Genomic DNA, 23898 nt, shown 5'->3' with positions numbered 1-23898 from the left:
ATGCTAATAATATTTAAAAAGGACATGCACTCCTGATTGACTTCTTTTGTCTATTGAGGCACATGTAGCAGAGGCTGAAGAACTTTCACTTGACTCCAAGGCCTTTGTTCAAAACTATTCCACCTATGACATGAGTTTCAACTCAGCATAGACCAGGAGAAAAAGAGTGTAGAGTATCGTATTTGCTGTAAGAGGAGGTGAAGGAAGTTCTTAGGATGAGGTCAAATTTACTCAAGGTGCTCAGCTACTTTCACCTCGATCTCACCTCTATGAGGGGCAATGGATGAGAAGCCTGTATAGCATGTCAGCTGGAGTATCTTCATTGCAATCTGCCATTGGCTGCAAACACAACTCACTTTCAGAGCAAAGCAAGGACTGCATTGCCAACGGCAGCTAAGGTCACAGTAGCAACAAAGTGTTATGTCATGGAGGACCACAACCTTGACATAGGGCTTGGAGGCTTGTGTGCCTCAATGACCCAGAGAGGTATGCTGGCTGGAATCAGGGCTTTATGCTTTGCCTCTTGGTAGGGTCACCCCTGGCCAGAAATATAGTGGTCACCAGTCCTCCAGGTTGAAGGCTTCTGCTCAGGGCTAACAACCCTGACTAGTAAAGCAAAATTGTTTTGGAAACAGCAATGAAGAATCCTTCTACATCTGAGTGTGATGAAGCTACTGGCATGTTGAAGGAAGCCCTGAACAGCACCAGAAGTGGAGGAGCTTCATTGCTGCTCTAAACACCAGTGGCGTAACTGGGAGTGCGCAAGCCATGTATTATAGTACCTCCATATCCTTACTGATCAGTGGTTACTAACTCCATTAACCCTATCTTCCAGCACTTGACCTATTGCCTTCTATGTCTAGGCAATTCAGATATTTAGACACTTCTTAAATGATGTCTGTGTCTCTGCTACCATCACTCTCTGAGGCAATGCATTCCCGGTTCTCTGGTTGAAAAAGGGTCCCTCAGATCTCTAGATCTGTTTCCCCTCCCACAGAATCTATATTCTCTAGTGTTATTCTCCTCTGGGAAGGGGAAAAGTTCCCTACCCTACCCTTCATTGCTTTATAAGCCTCTATCATGTCCCCTCTTAATTTCCACTGCTCTGAGGTAAACAGGCCTAGCCTCTCTAGTTTACTCATCCCAAATGAAACACTCTATCCCGAGCAACACACATCAGAATGCTGGAGGAACTCAACAGGTCAGGCAGCATCCATGGAAATGAATAAACAGTTGACGTTTTGATGTGAGACCCATCTTTAGGGCTTTATCCCAAGCAAGGTCAATACAATAGACAATAGACAATAGGTGCAGGAGTAGGCCATTTGGCCCTTCAAGCCAACACTGCCATTCACTGTGATCATGGCTGATCATACACAATCAGTACCCGGTTCCTGCCTTCTCCCCATATCCCTTGACTCCGCTATCTTTAAGAGCTCTACATAACTCTTTCTTGAAAGCATCCAGAGAATTGGCCTCCACTGCCTTCACGACAATCCTTGTGAATCTCCTCTGCACTCCCACCAGTTCAGACTTAGAAACATAGAAAACCTACAGCACAATACAGGCCCTTCAGCCCACAAAGTCATGCTGAACATCTCCCTACCTTAGAGATTACTAGCCTTACCTATAGCCTTTTATTTTTCTAAGCTCCATGTATCTATCCAAAAGTCTCTTAAAAGACCCTATCGTATCCGCCTCCATCACCATTGCCAGCAGCCCATTCCATGCACTCACCATTCTGCTGTCATTTTGTTTAAAATGTGGCCGCTAATATCTTTCTTGGGGTGGGAATGGCTAACAGGAGAAGACATAATTTTAAGGTGATTGGAGTAAAGTATAAGGGAAATGTTAGAGGTAGGTTTTTACTCAGAGTGTGGTGAATGCATTGAACATGCCACCGGGGGGGGGGGGGGGGTAGTAGAAGCAGGTATATTAGGGAGAGTTAAAAAACTCTTTATATGGAGGAAAAAAATGGAGGTTTATGTTGGATGGAAGTGTTAGATGATCTTCAAGGAGGTTAAAACATAACACGCTGAAGGGCCTGTACTTGCTGTACCATTCTATGTTCTGTGTTAATAATATTTACTTAAAGATTGATGATAACATCTCATTGTTTTTTCCAGCAGACTGGGGGCTAACAAAATACAACTCTGGGACCACAGGTTTTCGCATCGTGGAGATGCATGTTTTTTCTGTGATGCTGCCTTTATAGCTCTACCCTACACTACGTTGATAACCCAGCTGAGGTGTAACCATAGACAGTGGAATCATGCAGGTCAAAACTGAACTGCAGGGCTTTCATTCTGTGGCAGTCTTCTAGCTCGTACGTGAGCACGGCAACTGGGGGGACAAATGTTTTTATGGTGCAGATTCCATGCACAAAGCGTGGCAAAGCAGACTGCAGGTGCACTGAGACAATGGCTCTGCTGTCACATCAGAAGACTTTAAGCCTAAGAGATAGATTTTAAGGAACTTCATAAAGAAGATGGAGAGATAGAGAGATAATGATGCTTAGAGTGGAAACAGAGATGAGGACGAATTTCTTTATCCAGACGGTAGTGAATCAGAGGAATTCATTGCTGCAGATGGCAATGGAAGCCAAGTCATTGGGTATATTTAAAGTGGAGGTTGATAGGTTCTCGATTAGTCAGGGTGTCAAAGGTTTGAGGGGAAAGCAGGAGAATGCGTTTGAGTGGGATGATAAATCAGCCATGTTGGAATCTGAATGGCCTAATCCAGCTCTTTTGTCTTATGGTTCAGAGCTTAAGAAATTGGGAAATGCAGTCATTATTATTTAATTTATGCTGAGACCTTCTCAGAGAAAAGTGCTAATAGAACATGGTTATCCTGAGAGTGACCAATGATAGTTGCACAAAGCAAAATGACACAACTTATTTTCAAATAGGCATTATTTGGGGAATTACACCATTCATCGAATATTAATTTCTGCCTGTGGTACAAGCACATGTTTCTCTGACAGAATTGGGTTAGAGTTCTGAGTGGACCAATTCCATCCAACATGTAGAGAAATGGACTTGGTGCTCATTGAGTGAAGAAAAACTATGAATTTCTAAAATCATGGGTCCAACACACAAAAAATTGATTATTGCCATAACTATTTACTTAATATATCATTTGTTTAGACCACCACTGCAATCTCAAAGGCTTTTGTTCTTATTGATTTGATTAATTGTACTGTGTTGATTGTCATTTTCTGACACCACCACCCCCACCCTATTATTAACCCTAGAGCAACTCTGCCCCGCTCTGAAGGGAAAAATCAAATACTGGACTCCTGCAGAAAATTAAAAAATACTTCTTGCATGAGAGAATTACGTCCTTCAAGCAAAGAAAGAAAGTTGAAGCTTGTAGCTTGATCTTTAAAAGGACTGAATCTACTAACGTATTTTAAATCATATAAAAACTGTATATAAAATTATTTCACAGCTATAATCCTATTTATCCACCATGTAATTACTTTGAGGTGAGGCCACTATCTAATGTCAGTGTCTACACAATATCATTTAAAATGAAGACTATTATATGCACAGCTATTTCTAATCAAGCTGATTTTACCACTGGATTTATTTTTGTTTTAGCACAGCATTAATTTGCACTGTACATTGTCTATCTAATGAAAAAATGACATTCAGATACAGTAATGCTTTGAAAAACAAGTCCTTGTGACTGAAGATTCCTATTTTATTGATCTCTGCATTCATAACATCCTTTTCATTATGAACATCCAGCCATCAGTCATATGCTTCAAGATCCTTAGATGTATGTAAGACATTTCCCTCATTTCACTTTGCTCTTGCAGAAAAGTGCCTAACTTAATGACAGACAATATTAGATCAAGGATGAATCAATTTAACATGAAGGAGTCTGCTGACATGAACCGAGTGTAGGGACTGATCTGACCTGTTGGCCAGCTGGAGATCTATACTGTGTTGGGCCTCATATGAATTTCAGGTTATTGCTGCTTCTCAGGTTGGCTGCATTGGGAGCAAGGCCAGTGGGAGTGGACAGTGGCCTTTGGGACTGCTGCTGCCCTATCTGGATGCATCATGGCTTGATATGGCAACTCCTCACAGTGTCTGAAAGAAACTGTGCAGGTTTGTGTACGCAGCTCAGCATGTCTCATAAGCCAGATTCACCTCCATGGACTCCTCATTCACTCTTGGTGCCTCAGTAAATCACATAGCTTAATCAAAGATTCTACCCACCCAGGACATTTTCTCTTCCCCTCTCTCTCATCAGACAGAAGATAAAAGCATGGATCATCTAGGCTCAAGGACAACTTCTACTCTGCTGTTATAAAGCTATTGAATTGTTCCCTAGTATGACACAAATGGCCGTGTTATGCCCTTGCACTTTTTTTCTTTAGTTATTTTTATTTTTATTTATGGAATAAGCCTTTCTTGCCTTTCAAGTCATGCCACCCGGCAATCTGCAATTTAATCCTAAATTGTTAACGAGGCTCATACAATGGCCAATTAACCTACCAAATTGTATGTCTTTGGACTGTGGGAGGAAACTGGAGGTCTTGGAGGAAACCCACACTGTCACAAGGAGAACGTACACACTCCTTGCAGGCTGTGGCAGGAATTGAACCCAGGATGCTGGTACTGCAAAGCATTGTGCCAATCACCACGCTACTGTGCTACTGCCATTACTGTTTACCTGCACTGCACTTTTTCTTTAGCTTTGCACTTTATTCTGCATTGGTATTGTTTTATCTTTTACTATATCAATGCCCTGTTGTAATGATATGATTTGTATAAACAGTATACAAGACAAGTTTTTTTTTACTGTACCACAGTTCATGTGATAATAATGAACTAGTTCCAATTCCAAGTTAGATTTGGTAGCAACCATCAAAGTTAAATCTCCGGCCAGACATTAGTATCATAGAAAAAGCATGCCAATGCTACTTGTGTATCCTGGAAAAGATATAAAGTTCCCTGTTTGCATGCATTGCATGCATTGTCTGCAGGCTCTAGATATCCATGCCGAACACTCTAACCACGGTCATTCACATGGATTTTGTGTACAGATTGTCTGCTCAATATTATATCTGTAAAATAAGGCACCATAACTAGTTCCAAATCCCATAATTTTATAAATACACACTGTTCCATTCAATGGTTCACCTCAGTAAAACAAAACTATGGTTGAATAATAGTTGTAATTAGCATAACCTACGTAAATATTGCCAATTTATTTATATTAACTACATTAACTTGTCTTGCATGCTTTGAGAATATGATGCTTATACAAACTTTATAGTCTTATAAGTCATTTCAAAGAAGCCATTATTAATGTCAAACATTTGATATTCATTTATGAAACATTTGGTAATTTTGAATATTAGATTCATCCCAATATTCTGTGAAATATTAACCTTAGAACTCATAGCCATGAATGGATTGATTGAATACAAATAATAGGCACCAGAGGTTAAAATGGTGATAGGAATCACAGAAGTAAATACCACAATATATACGTATACATGAAGGTACCAGAAATTCTGAAAATTACCTGTAATAGCTCTCAAGTCTCAGTTGAGTTGTAGCGGTTCAGTAAGGGCGGTTGGCATCTTTCGGCCTCTTGAGCTGTACTTTCAGCCTCTTCATGCCAATTTGAAAACCATTCATTGCCTGGATGGCAGCCTGGGCACTGGCAGGATTGTCAAAACTCACAAAACCTGCCAAAAACATTGGTTTTACAACTTCGTGGGCCAGGAAGAACTAATATAACAGTTCATGCTTGTATTGCTTAAGACCTCAGCTCAACTCCTTGATTTCACAAGACTGCTCTTTCCACTTAAAGGGTACCTCCACATTTAAATGGAAACGTCCTCCAGGGAAACCAAAGAATTTAAGCTCTGAAGAGTTCAAGTCCCATACATTAAAGTATCATTATTACAATTTCTTTAACAATTTTTTAAACCTGGTAATCACAATATTTTTATACATAGGCTGGACCAAGTTAATTTCTGATTTTGTTTTCTGCTTGTATTTGTATCAAAATTCAGTTCATTGTTTTGTGCAAATGTGAAGATTTGAATCATTTTATTGCTAGTATAATCTGATATGCTGGATTGTTTTCTGCTGATCAGGAAAGATAGAGGTGACTGATGAGTACAGGAGGGGAGGTGGGAGAAGTAAGTGCCACGATGGAGCAAAATAAGAAACAAACAGAGATGGAGAAGGAAAATCCTCTTGGACCAATCTTACACTTTTGATGGCAAACTTAGCATCAAGGGTCAGAAATCAGTCTGGTCCAACCTTACATTGTTGCAGTATAAAATCTTATCACTTTAAATTGGGGTGTGCAGAGATGAAGATTTCAGTGTGTACATTTTGCCAAACTAGACCAATGAAACTGAAGTCCAAATAAATGGCCTTAGAAACAGGACCAGGTCACAGAATTAACAGACTGAGAACTGTTGATGAATCTGATTTCCAACCAAATAAAAACACCCTCTAGATTTGACTGGCTTGCTTAATTTGACTTTTACCTAAGAAAATCTTTTTGAGTTAATCTATATGGAAACAGACCTTTCAGCCCAATTGGTCCATGCCAGACTATTGGTTATTTTCAGTGTATTAAGGATACCACTTTAAATCAAGACTATCTCAGAAAGCTTACGCAGGTGACATCAAAAATCTAGATGAAGTATCTTTTCATCGCTTCACAGATTGGCCTCAGCAAGCTTCTAATTGCCGATGTGACTTAATTGCTAATAGAACTATATTTTAAATGAAAACTTTATGCAGATAACAAGCTTAACCTGATAGTTTGCTAATGCATAAAGAATTCAATTTATCATTTAAAATCAATTACAAACAAAATAGATAAAATGTGAAATTGGTTATCTGGAGTTAATACTTAACTGTTCTATCATTTGAGTTTTTAAATCTAATGCAAAATGCTTTTATGTTTATTTAGTTAAATAGCAAAATTTTCACTGAAAGAATTACTCAAATACCAAACAAACCAAGCAAGTTTTTTTCAGGATGCCCAAGGTCTTCAGGAGTTATTCAAAGAGGCTCCAATTTGATTTACAAATTTTGAGCTCCTACATGTAAATGTAGGGAGAAAACCAATGTGAGATGAGGGAAGTTATAATTGTCTTGACATAAATGGGACAGATGCAGGGTTAGGGATAGAAGGAGTGAAAATCCTGGGAAGTTATGATGCACAGTAAATAATGATGCATCCCATTCATCCCAGTTTCCTGGGCTTTATACCATGCTTTTGTTCCTGCACAAAAGATGTTGGTTGTCTAGGTTGCAGTCTTTACCAATATGGTGGATGCTGCACTTCTGAAGAGCTCTGGAAGCACACGTGCCTCTAAAACATACTTAAATGAGACATGATATCAACGGACATTTTGGTCTCAGTATTTAAAAAAAAATCTGACAATGATATTAATATACGCTGCCAGGCCAGCATTTTCTGCCTTTCATTTCTTTGTAAAAACACTGCAGATGGATCAGTTCTTAGGTTAACATCAATCTCAACAGACTTTAATCTCTTATTATTTTAAGAGGAATATTTAAGCATGTTTGAAATGATTTTGTCTAACGTAAAAAATAACCTTCAGAAGCAACTTAGATTTGATATGTAAACAATTGCCTGTTGCTTGCTCTAAACTTTAGTGGATTATTTTAGCATAACTTTCACCAGTTGTTTGCATAAAGAAATAATTGTCTTATTCTTATTATTTCTATCAGCTAAGGAAATGAAATAATAAAGGAATAATGACAAGGCAATTAAGGTAATTAAATATTTCAAACCAGATGAATGAATCCCTCAAGTAGGTGCTGAGTGATTCTTTCTAGAACCCTTATTTATTGATACTGTTCACATTTTGACTTGTAATTCTAAGTAGCGAAAAAAACAGACTTTTGAACAGTTTTCTTGTGAGGAAGCAAATGAGTTTTCTCTGATGACTAATAAGGAGGCATTAGAGAAAAATGAAAATGAATTTGTCACAATGGCATCTAGTATAAAATTTCTTGAGTTAGGAAGAATCCCCATTTGGAATGGGGGTAGGGGCGGGGTTGTGCTGCTGCACAGGATCGAAATCAGCTGCAGAGTGTTTTAAATCTAGTCAGCTCCATCATGGGTATGAGCCTCAGGAGCATCCAGGACAGCTTCAGGGAGCGAAGCTTTGAAAAGGTGGTGTGTGTCCCCAACACCCAGGTCATGCCTTGTTCTCATTGCTACATCAGGAAGGAGGTACAGAAGTGTGAAAGCACACACTCAATGATTCAAGAACAACTTCTTCCCCTCTGCCATCTGATTTCTGAATGGGCATTGAACCCATGAACACTACCTCCCTACTTCTTTATTTCTGATTTTTAACTACTTATTTAACTATCTAGTATACATATATACTTACTGTAATTCAGTTCTTTATTATTATGTATTGCATTGTACTGCTGCTGCATAGTCAACAAATCTCACAACATATGATTCTGTTTCTGATATTTAAACTTCTTGAAAGTGTACTCTTCAGACTTTGCACAATTTTCCATTACCCTTTCTTTGATATTTCTGATTGACACGGCTATGCTTTTAAAAATCTTACTCTGCAAATTTTCTTTGCTGAAACTGCTCATGAGAGTGGCATTTCTATTACTGTACAGTGTTCTGCTTTGTGCAGTTTAAACAGTCAAAGTTCTTACGGGGCTGTGTCTGAGTCAAAACAAGGACATGTGGAGATGAATTGTTTCACTCCAAATTACCACTGTGACATCTGGTAAGGAAGGCCAGTTATGAACATTTCATCAATCAATATAATTCTAACAGGGACAATAACGAGGACAGTTTTAGGCTAGATCAATTTTCTTTTAAAAAATACAAAAATAACTGCAATTATATTTTGTTGGAATATCATTTATAGAACTAATAAAAATAATTTATTCTCTACCCTATTGGCAGCAATGATTTTTCTCTTAATTGCATTTCTAACAATCATTCCTTACTGTTCCAATCTTGAGGTACATTAGATAATAAATTACTGCCAGTGTTATTATTCTATACATGCTCTGCATGCTTATATCAAATTCTATTTCTTTAAAAAAACCTATAACTTGGCTGCAAAACATTTTAGCTGAAACAGAGGAGTAGATTAAGCAATACTAACTAAACACTGGCAGTAATTCAGCTGTTTACTCATGAAGAAGAACAAAAATATCTGGATACATACAGAAGGTTTTTCAACATTCAGAATTAAAAATACAACGAGGTTAACATTTCTTACCTCTTTCTGTAATTCCTGGAATTTTCAGTTTCTTTAACTTTCCTGTTTTTGTTTATTTTATACTACTAAAGACCCATAATTTACTCCTTTGTGGTGATAAATATATGACTAGTCAAAAGCCCCTAGATAAAATGCACCATTATTAAGCACTTAGATGTTATTGATACAGTCTACATGCAACACTTCTTCAGATTGGAAGAGGCAGCTATTAGTAGTCAGGAGAAAGAGGGTTGTTTATTTGTCTACACAAATCTTTCTGGGATGTTTAAATTAAAAAATTGTCTTGGAGGATAATTTAAGTCAGAAGACTTCAAGGTTTTTTTGACTCAATGGGTTATTAACATATTAAAAATGCATGCTATTAGAATATCAAATTATCACTGCAAGACGCTCTTGAAGTCAACATTTTTGAGGTAATAAACATTAAAGGAAAATATTATAGGGCATTAGAAAAGAGCAGAGAGATGAGAGGAAAGCAGATAATTCTTGAAAAAAGAAAACACCAGTACAGTATGTTATTATCCCATGCTAAACTGATTAAAACACATTATTTTAAAAGTAGTGTAAAAAGTCAATTAATACCATTAAAAGTTGCTACCTTAACCCCCACCAACTTTATCATTACAGTGTATCACTGAGGATGCTGATAAATGTCGTCATTATGTCTGATATTTTGGTTCTTAACATAATAGTTACAAATGTATTACGAGGAAATAATTATATTGTAAAGAATGACAAAAAATTATGTGACATGAGACAAATAAAATTTGTTGCAGTATCCGAATATAAATATCTTAATAAACACTTTTTAAATGACAGTAACAAAAGTATATGGCATATTGCAACCTTAAGGGTAGTTTTTTTTTGTATACATTTAGAAAACGTAGGAGAAAGAAGTGTGAGAAAATGTCTTTGATGTCCATTACAGGGGTAATATTAACTACCACGTCCCCTGGGTTTAAAGCTCAGAAAAATCCTTAGCCATTCCTTCTATCAGATGCTGATTGGTAATAGGTGACTATTCCAATAACCAAGTGAGCCGGGTCTTCCTGCCAGGTCCCTTTGCTGCACTGTTTGTAAGCCAGAAGGAGAAAGATTCTTTTTACCAACCACACCTTCCAAACACCCAGTACTGAAAGTCAACAGCTTATTTTGCCATTAAAGTTCACACTCTGTATTGCTCAATCACCTAATGAGTTGGCTGGGGTGACAGGGACATTATAAACTAGGGCACTGCACAGACAAAATGCTGGAGGAACATCTATGGAAATTAATAAACAGTCGATGTTTTGGACCAAGACCATTGTTCAGTATTGGAAAGGAAGGGGGAAGAGGATAGAATAAAAAGGTGGGAGAAGGGGAAAGATAATAACTAGAAGGTGATTGGTGAAGCCAGATGGGTAGGAAACATAAAGGGTTGGAGAGGAAGGAATCTGATAGGAGAGGAGAGTGGACCATAGGAGAAGGGGAAGCAGGAGGGACCCAGGGAGTGTTGATAGGCAGAGAGAAGAGGTAAGGGGCTGGAGTGGGGAATAGAAGGAGAGGGAAGGAGGGAAGAATAAAAGGGTGAGAGAAATATTTTTTCTGGAAAAGGAAATCAATATTAATATCAGCACACACAAAATACTGGAGGAACTCAGCTGTCCTGCTGAAGGGTTTTGGCCTGAAATGTCAACTGTGCTTTTTTCCATAGATGCTGTCTGGCCTGCTGAGTTCCTCCAGTGTTTTGTTTGTGTTGCTCGGACTTCCAGCATCTGCAGATTTTCTCTCATTTGTTAGTATTCATATCATCAGTATGGAAAGAACTAGGCCTTTGATTCATTTTAGCTCTGAAAATATGCATCCAAAACAGACCTTCCCTGCTTCAGGTTATTAATGGACATGAGAAGTCTACCCTAAATTGCTGAACTGCCTGGAGAGAGCTTTGAGGAACAAGATTACCTTACTCAGTGCAGTAGGAATGTGATGGAATTTAATAAACCATCTGCTTTGCACCTCACCGATTAGTAAAGATGAGCTTAGTGGACATCAGATCAGATTTTGGCAATCTCTTTTCCTTCAAGGATATTTTAAGTGTTCTAACCCACAAGGCTGAAAGGAAGTGGGATTATTTCAATTATGCTCATTTGGCCAGTTTGAACTTGATTGGCCAAAAGGAGTCCGTCCATGTCAGTAACTTCTGAAATGCTGAAGATTGTACACCTGTGGAAATGTGTACTAGCAATGTCACAAAACGTACTTCCACCAGGTGAGTTCAAAGTTCAAAGTAAATTTATTATCAAAGTACACTACCTTGAGGTTAGTTTTCTTGCAGGCATTTAGAGAAAAATAAAGAAAACAATAAAATTAATGAAAAAACTATAAATAACAAAGACTGGCAAACAACCAATATGCAAAAGAAGCCAAATTCCATAAATAATAAACAAGGTAAATAAATAACATTGAGTTGTGGAGTCCTTGAAAGTTTGTCTACAAGTTGTGGACAACAGTTCAGTGTTGAGATAAGTGAAGTTATCCATGTTGGTTCAGGAGCCTGATGGTTGTGGGGTAAGAACTGTTCCCTGGTTGTATGAGTGAGGCGCCTGAAACTACCTCCTATTTAAATCAAAAGATTATATTTATATTGTACAAATATAGTCCCTTATTTGTAAGACAGATACGATTGTTTGAGAACAGAAATGAATAAAAATGGTTGCGGCATCAAGTTTGAAGCTAATAATTTTAAAAAATGGGATTTAATCTGTTGTTACTGAAAATAGAATTTGAGGTGCACTAATCAAATTTACAAGATATTTATGGGAATTAATAAAATAAATCCTAAAATGTTTTATTACCAGTAAATACAGATTAAAAACCAAAGCTTTGAAAGAGGCTCATACAAGAGAGCCTTTAATTTGTGTAGGTTATTATAATATTCTGATGCAGAAAGAACATTTTCTTTATTTCCTTACAGAGATTATAGTTATTTTTTTAATAAATATAATGCAACGGAACAGACAGTACGAAAAGTTTAATTCTGGACAGTGTAGGCGGTGAATATTTAGTGATCAAGTTTAACTATTATTTCTAATATTTGTTGCCAAGAGTATTTATTTTCAACCAATTTAATGTCCCAAAGAACCACAGGCTCTCATCTTATCCACTTTAAATTCTCAAAGGTGACAATGCGCCTGTTTTATCTGCTTGAATTGCTGAGGGGTGGAGTTGTTTAGTGGAGAAGTGGGGCTATTGAGATGATGGAGAAGGGCTGCAAGGCAAGATATCTTTGAAATAGGAAAGAAATGTGCAGAATATCAGGTAATCAAATGTATAATAAATGTGAGAGAAAATACTCCACAGTACCAACTTCAGGAAAAAGAACAAATTAAATTAAACAATTAAAGTAATTCACGATGTGGTAAATCTTGGTTTCAATTTAGCTATGATGTGAGTAAATCTGATGACCATTATAGTGTCAATGAAATATATTGCATATACGAGGACGATTAGGGGTAGTATTGAAAGAAAACTGGCCATTAAAAGCAAACCTTTGATTTTTTTTTTCTTTTCATATTTAAGTATTGCAAAGAATGGCTTGATTTAATGGAGAACATTTAATTAAATCTTTATCTCAAATAGACTATGTGACACGGAATCTTTAGTAGATTTTATATGCCCTTCTTATAGGATCCTTTCTCATGGTTCTGTTATTAATTCTTGCGACTGTGTCTGGTACTGGATTAACACAGACAAATCATTACATTTATGATAAGATTAGAAATCTCCAGTAGGTTAAAAGGAATGTAGTCACAAGATTTTGATAACTGTGTGAGATTAGTGCCTGTATACATTTTTGATTATTAGATTTGTTGTTGCAACCTATTTGAACACCACTGTTAATATAATATGAGAGTGTTTTAATGACCAACACTAAGTAACCATGGAATTAATACTCTTTATTGAGGTGCAATCTCTTTTGATAATGATTACTCCAGTGCAATTAATACTATTGACCAATCACCTCCCTTATGAGGATTAAGTGCAAAAGTATTGTATATAGGTAAGCCTTTCAATTGTATAGTCATATAAACATCCAGAATCACCACACTTTTCTGCTCACTAAGAATGCTCCGTTCATAAGCCACTACTTATATTAATCGTACACAAATTTGTTTTTGTTACTTTCCCTCACAGTCGCATCAATTCCCCAAGTTCTACCTGCCTGTAAACAATGAACAATTTATATTGGCTGATTAACCTTGCAACCCACACATCTCTGTGATGTGGGTGGAAACCAGAAGAACCTGAGGAAATCCACACGGTCAACTGGAGAATGAGTAAACTCCACACGAGTACCACTGAAAGTGAGGATTGAACTTGGCTCTCCAGTGCTGGGAATCAGCAGCTCTGCTACCTGCACCACTGTGCTGCCCACGGAACAACTTACGTGAGACTGATTAGGGCTCCTGCTGCTGATTTGCACAATTACTTGCAGATCCAAAAAAGAAGTTTATTAAAATGAAATCATCTGCATAGTTCTCAGTAAGGTACCCTTTCCTAATTAAGTCAGGCATTCAAAGAGTTTAATTCTCAACAGCTGTTAGGTTCATGTGGTTAAAGAGACTTGACTCACAGTAATTTACTATTGACCATATTGAAGGATGGAATTCAAATATGAAGTAAAATTCTTTTCTCTAAGTTTAACTTCTGCACTTTTTACCAATGCGTAATTCACAACCCTATGCCCAAGTTTGTTCAGAAATACTGTGTGAAAAACTCCCTGTTCTATCCAACAAGAAATTTCCTACTGACAATGGAATAGCATTTTGATTAAAAAGCTGAAGTTCTGAGACAACTCCATGCATTAGCAAAACAAGTCTCTTCACTCGGGGGGACAGGGAGAAATAATGTTTTATCAGTCTAGTTCCACTGAAGGAATGTTCTAGCACAGCGGCAAATGCAAAGATACACAGAATTTGAAAGCGGGTGGGGATTAATCTAATAACACACAAATCTCTAGGGATTCATTTCTAGCCTCATGAAGTCTGGAAATCCCATTTTGAAGGTTATTATTTTATATAAGTGTGATGGTTAACTTTCATTCATCCTTACAACATACAAAGAAAGATTTTAAATATAACCAAAAGCCACGAAAATTACTGAATTGGGGTTGCTTGCATTAACCTTTCAGGTTTATCGTTAAGTCACTGCACACCCCTACAAGATAAACAGACAATATCCAGCTGATGTGAAATTTTTAACCTTTATTCTAATTAGTTTCAATTAAGTTACTCCTTCAAAATGCATTCTATATTGCTCAGACATAATAAATGTCAAATTTTGGTTTGGAATTCTGTGATAACCCTTTGAGGATCAGAAAAAGAGTTTTCCACCTTGAAAAGTGTAAGTAATTAGAAGATAATTGCAGTATCAGGATCACTGAGTTTCTGCAAGTTATTTAAAATTTTGAGCTCTGCAGAATATTCCTGTTTCTTCACAAGTTGATTATTTCTGTTTTGCAGAGTTCTTGAGCTTTGCAGCAATACAATAGAAATCCTTAAAGGGTTTAAAATACTGACTGGTCTTTGGGGAACTCAGAAAGCTGAACAATTAGATGTGTAAATTATTTTACTTATTTCGCAAATTCAAAAAAGAGGAAAAATAACAAGTGATCAAGATACACTTTGGCTACAATATATTAACACTTTTGCACACAGGAAAGATCAAAATCTCACTGTGTGCCACTGGCATGGACAAATTCAGAGGGTCTTTATTGAGAATAGTGGCAATTGCCATAGAATAAAGCTTTAAAGAACCACAAAAGCCAGATATTACCTTTAGCTTTTTTATCTAATTACAGTTGTTCACAGACGGATTTTGTAGCATACACCAATAGAGCATTTAATTTCTTAGAAATAACTTTAGCACTTTGTATTAATTTTATTAGTGACATGTGCACCACATGATGATATACAACAAAGCCCATGTTACAGCAAAACACATTTTGAAAATCGATGATCCTTATTTTAACAAACATACAACTAGTAATGTGCAGGAAACCACCAAGTACTGAAGGAATGGTTTCTTTTAGAAATCAACTGCTGAACATTCTATGCTTAGCAAGTTGATACAGTATAAATGATGAAATATTTTGATGTTATCTTTTATTTATAATCCTCTCTGTAATAAGTATGTTTACACAGCATACTAGGTCATTCTGTAGTGCTACAAAATGTGCTAGATTAGGCCATGAAATCAGTAGAGAAGTTTACAGTGGGACTCACTTACAGCTTTTGATCCTGTTTGAGAATTTTTATCTGGAAATTTCAAACATTATTTTAAGTCGTCTGCTTATAATCGTCAACAAATTTATTTTGTATTTTAAGTTTGTTCCACCATGTACAGGTTAACTGAATAAATATCTTATTTCCTTGAATACAATCAACTGTCTTTATCTTACAGAGCAAAACTTAATCTCACATGTAACTACTGAGCTTGGTAATGGCAGCAGAAAAATAAAACACAAGAACATACAACCAATACATAAAGAGTTACTTTATGCAGGAGCTTTGGTGGTAACTCGGGATTCGTCCTTTTAACTTTTTAATTTGGAAAACCTGGCAAATTTGGAACCATTGATTTATTAGACTTTAGTCAACACAAATGTGATTTACTTTAATAAAAATACACAGTGATAACAGTAAGGGCCTGGGAGCAGCTCAGCTGTGAACCATTCACACCATCTATCTCAGAAAAGGCATCTTTTTCAGTAACGACCAAATTCATGTTAAATCCAAATTGTAGCTTTCCTTGTTCCCTCATACAGCTCGGTGGTTAAAGTGATTGATTCAGCTAAAACCTTTCACTTCACTTTCTTGATAAATAGCAACCCAAATCTAAAAACTTGAGCTGGCTGTATTCAGGTCCCAAGATCACAGAACCCAGCACATCAACTTAATCTAGAAACTACTCAAGTTTAGCTACTTCTCATTTTCAAGCCAGGATTTACGCTTGCTCCAAAACAGTTTTGTTAGTCGGAAGATTGTTGATTTTTATGATTCTGTTTAGGTTTTCAGCAGCAAACAATAACTCTATGTACAAAGTGTATTCAAGGACTTTGTTCTATTCAAGGAAATACAGTATTCTGCACATCTACGTACAAGGGCATCTGGTTATCTAAAAACAAAGCAGGAATATTATAATGTTTACTATAATTCAACCATTTTCCCTCAGCAAAATATATTGTTGGGTAAAACCCCATCTGGGTTGCTGAGGGGAAAGGTTAAGCAATAAACTACAGAAGAGCAGAATTTGATTATGCAATGATCCATATTTTAGACATAATTATTTCAGTGTCTTGACACAAAATATAGTTTTTTAAAACCATGTCTGACAGAATAGCAATTGAACATTTTTTTATCTGTACCCACCAAAGCATTTACTTTGGTTTGTCGCTCGGTCCACAAACACTTTTGAGGAGATGACATTACCAAAAGGCAGGAACATTTGCATGAGCTCAGCATCTCCAAACTCCTGAGGAAGGTGATAGATAAAAAGGTTGCAACCCTCTGGACCTGCAGAGAAATGATTGCACTGCGTTGAAAAGATGGGCACATTCTACAGAAATGGAAGTCAGTAAAATAAACAGCTCAATTCCTAAGCCTGTTTCAAAGAAGAGAGCAAAAAAGTACATTAAGAGCTCTACATTTCTAAGCATCAGTGAGAGATATATAATGATGTTTGTCAATTCCCAGACCTTATTATAATACATAACAGACATCAAAATTCCTGTGGTAATGGGTAAGCATTGTGGCTTCAAAGTTTTATTGAAATATTGGTCTCTCAGTTTATTAGTTGAAGTTCAAAGTATCAGTTCAAAGTATACGTTTGTCCTTTAATCAGTTTATATGTATCGATTTTTAGATTTTAAAAAATCTCACAAAATTCACAGCAGGGATTCAAAGCAGAGAACTCCAGTCTTTGCCTGATCTCTACCTTGGCAGCAGCATCCAAAGATATGGGCTCAGTGACTATCTATACATCTCTGTACTGCCACTGTGCTATTTGGTGTAGTCTGCATCTCATCTGTCTTGTCACAGAAGAATTTACTCAAGACAGGGTTCGTAGGAAGCATTATATCTCTGACCACTGCATAACTCTTATGGAGGAGATGAAGTCATATCTTCACTTTGAGGATATCTGAAATTGTGCTGTGAGGGATGACCATTGTCTTGACCTTTGGGACTGATTCAGAACAAATCAATTCAAAATTGGGATATCTGTGAGGCATTTGGCATTAGAATTATTCTACCACCATCTTTAACCTCATTATATCTTTCACTCTAACCATCCAGCCAGAAAACCAAGCCTCCTTCAACGGAAACTGTAGAGGACTATGTCAGGAGCAGTGTTAAGCACAAAATTGAAAATGAAAGCCAGACTGATAAAACTATAAGATTACACGTTTCAAAATCACAACCTTTTCTGGTTCCTCTCTTGATCCTTAATCATGCCTTGGTTACCCCTGTCCAATGCTGATCTGGCTGCCTTCCCTCAACCAACTGATTATAAGCTTAAGGCCATCCAAAACTCCACGATTGGTAACAGTTCCTGTTCGCATATCCTCCCCAAAGCATGCTGATGAGTAATAGCTTGATTTTGAACTTCTGTTCTTGTTTTCAAATTCTATGGCTCTTAATCATTCCCAAGGTTAATCCTCCTAACATAAGTAGTCATGACTTCAGCAGCCTAGTTCCCAAAGTCTGGAATTTCTTCTCTAAGTTTTCAGTCTCTCCCTCTCCCTCTCTTCCTCTCACTCTCTCCCTCCCCTTTGAGATGTTTCTTAAAGTATCCACCATGGCTTTGATTATTTCAACTTTTTTTCATCTTTCTCGTGCTGCGGTATAAATGTTTATTTGATAACTATCCTGTATAGTTTTATAGTTTTGAGAAGTTTTACAGTACTAAATATGCTTTGACAGTTGCTGTTAATGAGCATTTAGCTCAATGGTACATGTGTATAATATGAACTAATTGAGAAAAGTTTGAATGGTAAGTAATATAGTACAATTTGCCCCAATATTTTTTTCAATCATATCTATCAATGCTAAATATATTTTCTTCCAAAATGCATCAAAAATTAATTAAGCTTTCTGGTGATCCTGCTATACTATTTTCATATTCAAATCAATGCCAAAACTTTCAACAAACTAATCCATCTTGCAGCTGAGTGGTCCATTTCCACTTCAATAAAATGCATCACTCTTGGATTTGTTTGCAAGATAGAAGCTTGTCATTTCTTCTTTTAAACAGTAAACTGAACTTTAATGAATATATGCTAACCAGTATTCCTCTGCCTAATGTGTAGACTCATTTGCCGAGCTTGTATTCCTATTGTGAATGCAACTTTTTCAGGCAGAATAGTGATCTCTGTGACAATTCTCTGCAAGTAAAAATGTGAAAACATACATGACATTGTCTGTAAAAAAAAATCTTTAGTTCCATTCACCAGCTCTGTTATTAACCTTTTTGTAAGCTTATAGCAGCTTACAGCACACTAACATTGTGTAAGGATCTAGCATTTTTAGAGCTAATTATTTTCCAGAGAACCTCTGAATTGAAATAAAACTTTGATCACAAAATGCATCCCATTAGATTAGCCAACTGTTGCAATGTAGAAAATGCAACCAAACTGTAGTGTAAGACAAAACTACATCTAGACTGTGCGATGCAAGGCTGGAATAACAGTTTTGTATATAAATATGTTAATTAATTGTAATTGCTCCTTAAGTACTGGCTATAGTAAAACTGGCAGGTGCTATGTTTCTGAATTGCTGAAGGCGGAGTATAGTAATATTATTAATTCCACTCAGTGTTGAAGTAGGAGACCTCCCTTGGCTTTCAGGTACAATGAGCCTTTAACAGGGAATGCAAGAATTATTGTCTGAGAAGTGATGGATTGATTAATGCTATAAGTACATATCCTTTCCAAAATAGATGTTTCAGTTTAAAACTGAAATTCTGTTCAGTTTTGCTAACAATTTCTGTTTCTTTTTCATAGTTTTCCTCTTGTTGAAGTAGCAATGCTGAAGTTAATAAGAGTGGATGGGTAATGTTATGAAAAGGGTGTCTAAATTTTGGGGGAGGATATTGTGAAGTAAGTTAGACTATTGCGAATAATTAAAAATAGCGTGGAATGGTATTGTGAATACAATTAACAGAACTGCAAGACTCACAGAAATGCTTTACATTTGGTCTGCATTAAAATCATTTTCTTAGTATTTCCATTACTGACCTCCATGAACAGGTTACACTTACCATCTCCAGTACCACTCTCTATGGCTTAGCCAGCTGTCAAAGTTTTCAAAATACCATGAATGTTTCTGACATTCAGAAACATTCAAAAACATTATAAAACTATTTAGAACAGACTAATGAAGAAATTAAAATATATTAAGATGTATTAAAAGAAACAAACTGGATTACAGTACTTTAAAACATATTTAAATAAATCAAACTGCAAGCTGTGAGGTAATTTTGAAACTCTATAAAACTCTGACTGGACCATACTTGGAGTATTGTGTTTAGTTCTGGTTGCGTCTTCATAGGAAGGATGTGAAAGCTTTAGAGAGGGTGCAGAGGAGATTTACCAGGATGCTGCCTGGATTAGAGAGCATGTTTTATGGGGAAAGGATTTGAGTGAGCTATGAATTTTCTCTTTGGAGTGAAGGAGGATAAGAAGTGACTTGATAGAGTTGTACAAGATGACAGGAGGCATTGATAGAGTGGACAGCCAGTGTCTTTTTCACAGCTGAAATAGCTAATATAGGAAATTTAATTTCATGGTGACTGGAGGATATCAAAGGCAGGTTTTTACACAGAGAGTAGTCAATGCTCAGCCAGGAGTGGTGGTACAGGCAGATGCATTGGGGGATCTCATTGAAACCAATAGAATATTGAAAGGCCTAGATAGAGTGGATGTGGAAGGATGTTTCCAATACTGGGAAGGCGTAGGACCACAGGGCACAACCTCAGAATACAAGGACGTCCCTATAGAAAAGAGATAAGAAGGGATTTCATCAGAGGGAGGTGAATCTGTAGAATTCATTGCCACAGATGAGTATATTTAAAGTGGATGTTGATAGGTTCTTGATCAGTAAGGACATCAAAGGTTATGGGTAGAAGACAGGAAAAAGGGGTTGAGAGAGATAATAAACCAACAATGATTGAATGGAGAACAGATTTGATGGGCTGAATGTCCTAATTCTGCTTCTATATTGTGTGGAACTACATTTGGGACATATAAGAGACTCTTAGTGAGGCACATGGATGAAAGAAAGATGAGGGGTAGGAGGGAAGCATTAAATTGATCTTGGAGCAGGTTAAAAGGTTGGCACAGCATTGTGGGCCAAGGGGCGTGTACTGTGCTGTACTGTTCCATGTTCTAAACTAAGCAGAATCACAAACTTGCCTTAAACCTTTGCAGCAGTTCACCACCACCACAGGATCTTCAAAGTGGGATCCCAGTGTCAGTGGCTGGGATTTGCTACACCCTCCTCTGCTGAACTCTGCGAATCCAGCTCCTGGAAAGCTGAGGATTCATATGGAAACCCCAAATGTGCCAACACTCCTATGTTGAACTTTTGTCATTTCACTGCGAGATCTGGCCCATCAATACTAGATACATAAAATAGGGCAATCTGCAGTTGATGTCATGGTTACTTATTTTTGCAGGGAATGCAAAATACTATTACAATATTTAATCTACAAATATAATATGGAATCTCTTATCTAATTAAGCAGCCTAACTTTAGATTGTGGTTATATCATGAAATTGCAAGCCACAAACATATTACAACCAGACATTCAGATCCTCTTGTGCACGCTAATGGAGAATGAAAGACCCAGTCATGTCCCACCTTTCAACATTTTCACTGGTTGGTTATCTGCCAAACCTAGACTAATTTAAGATTAAGCTGCTGCCATCTGTGCAATCAATGCCAATTTAAACGGGGTGAATACAGTGTCACTCCTGGGCCACAGCAGTGTCCTGATTTCTGGCATCGCCTCAGTAATGGTGGACCAAAATGAGATGTTAAAATATATAGAATTGAGAAACATTCCAAGCCATTGTACTTGTACTTTTGGCTCTCCAAAACTTGGACCTGTAATTAACTGAAAGCTTTATGTTGTTCAGAGTTTCTCACTCAGGTCTTTTGTCATATCTCAGTATCAGCATATATTTTTTGTTTGTCTATTGTGTGTAATGAAAGTAATGAAAAACTTACCCTCTCTCTGTTGCTGGGGTATCATTGGAGGTGGCTGTGGAAAGGCTTGACTGATCTGGCCATAGGCGGCAGGATAGGCAGCTGTAATGCAGAGATGGTTTTTCATGTTAGGGTTTTGTATAGTCACACTTAACAAGCTAAATGTTCAAAAGTGAAAATCCATTTAAAATCTTTAGCATAGTATACATTATATATATATAATATTATATATTATATTATTACATTATATATACAGTGACTTTAGCATAGTATACATTAAAGATTAAAGACTACCTTTATTTCTCACATGTACATTGAAACATTTAGGGAAATGCATCATTCTTCAATGGCCAACGCAGTCTGAGGATTGTGCTGGGGTTATACAGGTGTCACTACACTTCCTGTGCCAACATCGCATGCTCACAACTTATGACCTTAATCTGTACGCTTTTGGAAAGTGGGAGGAGACTGGAGCAAACCCACACAGTGATGGGGAGAACGTACAAACTCCTTTGAGACAGTGGAGGGAAGTGAATTTTGATCACTGATCGCAGGCACTGTAATAGTTTTACTCTAACCACTACACTACTCATCTCTGATTTGATAATCATGAGTGTGTTTCATGGGTCAGCTGATTTACTTAGTCTTACAAAGGCTTTGATAAGCAATCTCGGTGATTTATCAGTACCAGTGAGTGACAGTAATAACTAATTGCCTTTGTATCCAATTTGAAAACACCTTTCAAAATATTTAAGTTAGGCTAACAGCAACAAAGTAAGTTTTTGATAACCTCTAAAGAAAAGCATGACTCATGACATCATGAGAGGCAATAACTTCTTTACTAATACACATCTGAACCTAGCTCATTAAAAACTCTTTCAGATCAGGGAAATGCGATTTTCCTGCTAAGCAAATGGAAATCAATACAAAATAAATGGCAGCAGACAGTGACATTTCAATATGATGATATTCCCCAATGTGAAAGTGCTATAATCATTAAAGGTCTGGAGTAAAATTATGGTTGTTACAAAACTTTAAACATCAACGAGATTGTGAAGATCAATATGGTTATCTGTGACCTTTATCAATTGGTTTGGAAATGTCTGGGTTTCTCCTCCCATGAAGCTTCTGGGAGCAGCCACAGCTTTTTAAAAATATGACAGAAAACAGATGATAGCTGATAACACAATCATTATACACCCTATTTACTTTCTTTTACAGTAAAAACAAATCAGTCACGTAGTAATCAGCGGTTAGCTGTAGTATGTTATTGACTGTAGTATGCCATCTGAGAATAGTTAAATTCTCCCAAAGCATTGTTTACTTCCAATCACAGGCAAACTCTTTGAATTATGTTGTTGTTGCTCCATTACTAAGAAGTAAAGATCACTAATGAGAGACGGACTTCTCCTTTCACAGCCCCATCTCTGTTCTTTCGTTACTACAGCTACAATTAGCTAACAGTAACATGACAGAGATCCAAACACCAAAACGCTTGCGTTGCTGAGATATATCCCAGAATGCATTGGGGCACATCATCCATGATGTAACCTAGGGTCACCGGATGTTTCGGGAGTTTCAACTTCGACCCGGCCAAGTTTGATCAGGCCCTGGATTGTGTCCCAGCAGCATTGGTCCATGGGTCACACCTCTTGATCCACAGCCATCTAGAGACTCACTCAGCAGCCTCAATGATGGTCTTGATGGCTCTTTTCTTTGCAGCCCCCATAATGCTAAGGAGAGGGTAGGTTCTGCCACAGTGAGCAGCCAGCAAAACCTCTGTAGGCTCACATCATGCCCTCCACCCCTGTTCTAGCACTGCTCTACCAGCTCCTGGTATTTGGCCTTCTTATGTTCAAATGCCTCCCCAATCTGGTCTTTCCAGGGAACTGTCAGTTCTACCATGACCACCTACTTCGAGGTTTCTGACAGAATGTCCATGTCAGGCCTCAGTGATGATGATGTGATGAAGTCAGGGAATTTTCATCACTTGATGAGATTGATATTCAGTTGCCAGTCAGACACCGTGGCGAGCAAGCATTATTCCAACAATGCAGGCTGTGCATAGCGGATTGGTTCACTTCAAGTGGCTCTCTGATTTGGTTAATTGAAATGTTGACATTTCAAGATTCAAAATTATTTAATCTCATTTCCAGTACACAAGTGTAAAGGAGAACGAAATAATTGTTACTCTGGATCTGATGCAGCACAAACAACACAATAAGATAAAGAACACAATAATAAAAAACACACAATAGATTGATTGTAAAGCACAGTATGTCCATAGAGTATATCCATTAATTATATTAGTGTCTGTACATAAGGTGACTGACAGGAAATAGAAACACAGAAACATAGAAAATAGGTGCAGGA

The 23898-nt window shown here is 37.2% G+C and overlaps 1 protein-coding gene across 38 annotated transcripts in view; it reads right to left on the bottom strand.

Moving 5' to 3' along the window:
* Positions 1-5582: 5582 nt before the first annotated feature.
* Positions 5583-23898, bottom strand: part of celf4 (CUGBP, Elav-like family member 4) — a 1224602-nt gene continuing 1206286 nt past the window's right edge. For 15 of the 38 annotated variants that reach the window (XM_059988596.1, XM_059988587.1, XM_059988588.1 and 12 more), the window contains 3 exons: positions 21547-21627; positions 16750-16833; positions 5583-5710 (listed from right to left, as the gene is read on the bottom strand). In XM_059988596.1, coding sequence (XP_059844579.1) covers positions 5583-5710; positions 16750-16833; positions 21547-21627 — 293 coding nt within the window. Of the gene's footprint in view, positions 5711-16689; positions 16834-21546; positions 21628-23898 lie in introns of all 38 variants that reach the window. The other 23 variants (XM_059988611.1, XM_059988603.1, XM_059988604.1 and 20 more) reach the window with 3 other exon arrangements.

This window comes from Hypanus sabinus, chromosome 14, assembly GCF_030144855.1.
Source record: "Hypanus sabinus isolate sHypSab1 chromosome 14, sHypSab1.hap1, whole genome shotgun sequence".
Classification (NCBI taxonomy): Eukaryota; Metazoa; Chordata; class Chondrichthyes; order Myliobatiformes; family Dasyatidae; genus Hypanus; species Hypanus sabinus.
Note: the sequence above shows the minus strand (reverse complement) of the source record. Positions and strands in the feature narration are given on the sequence as shown.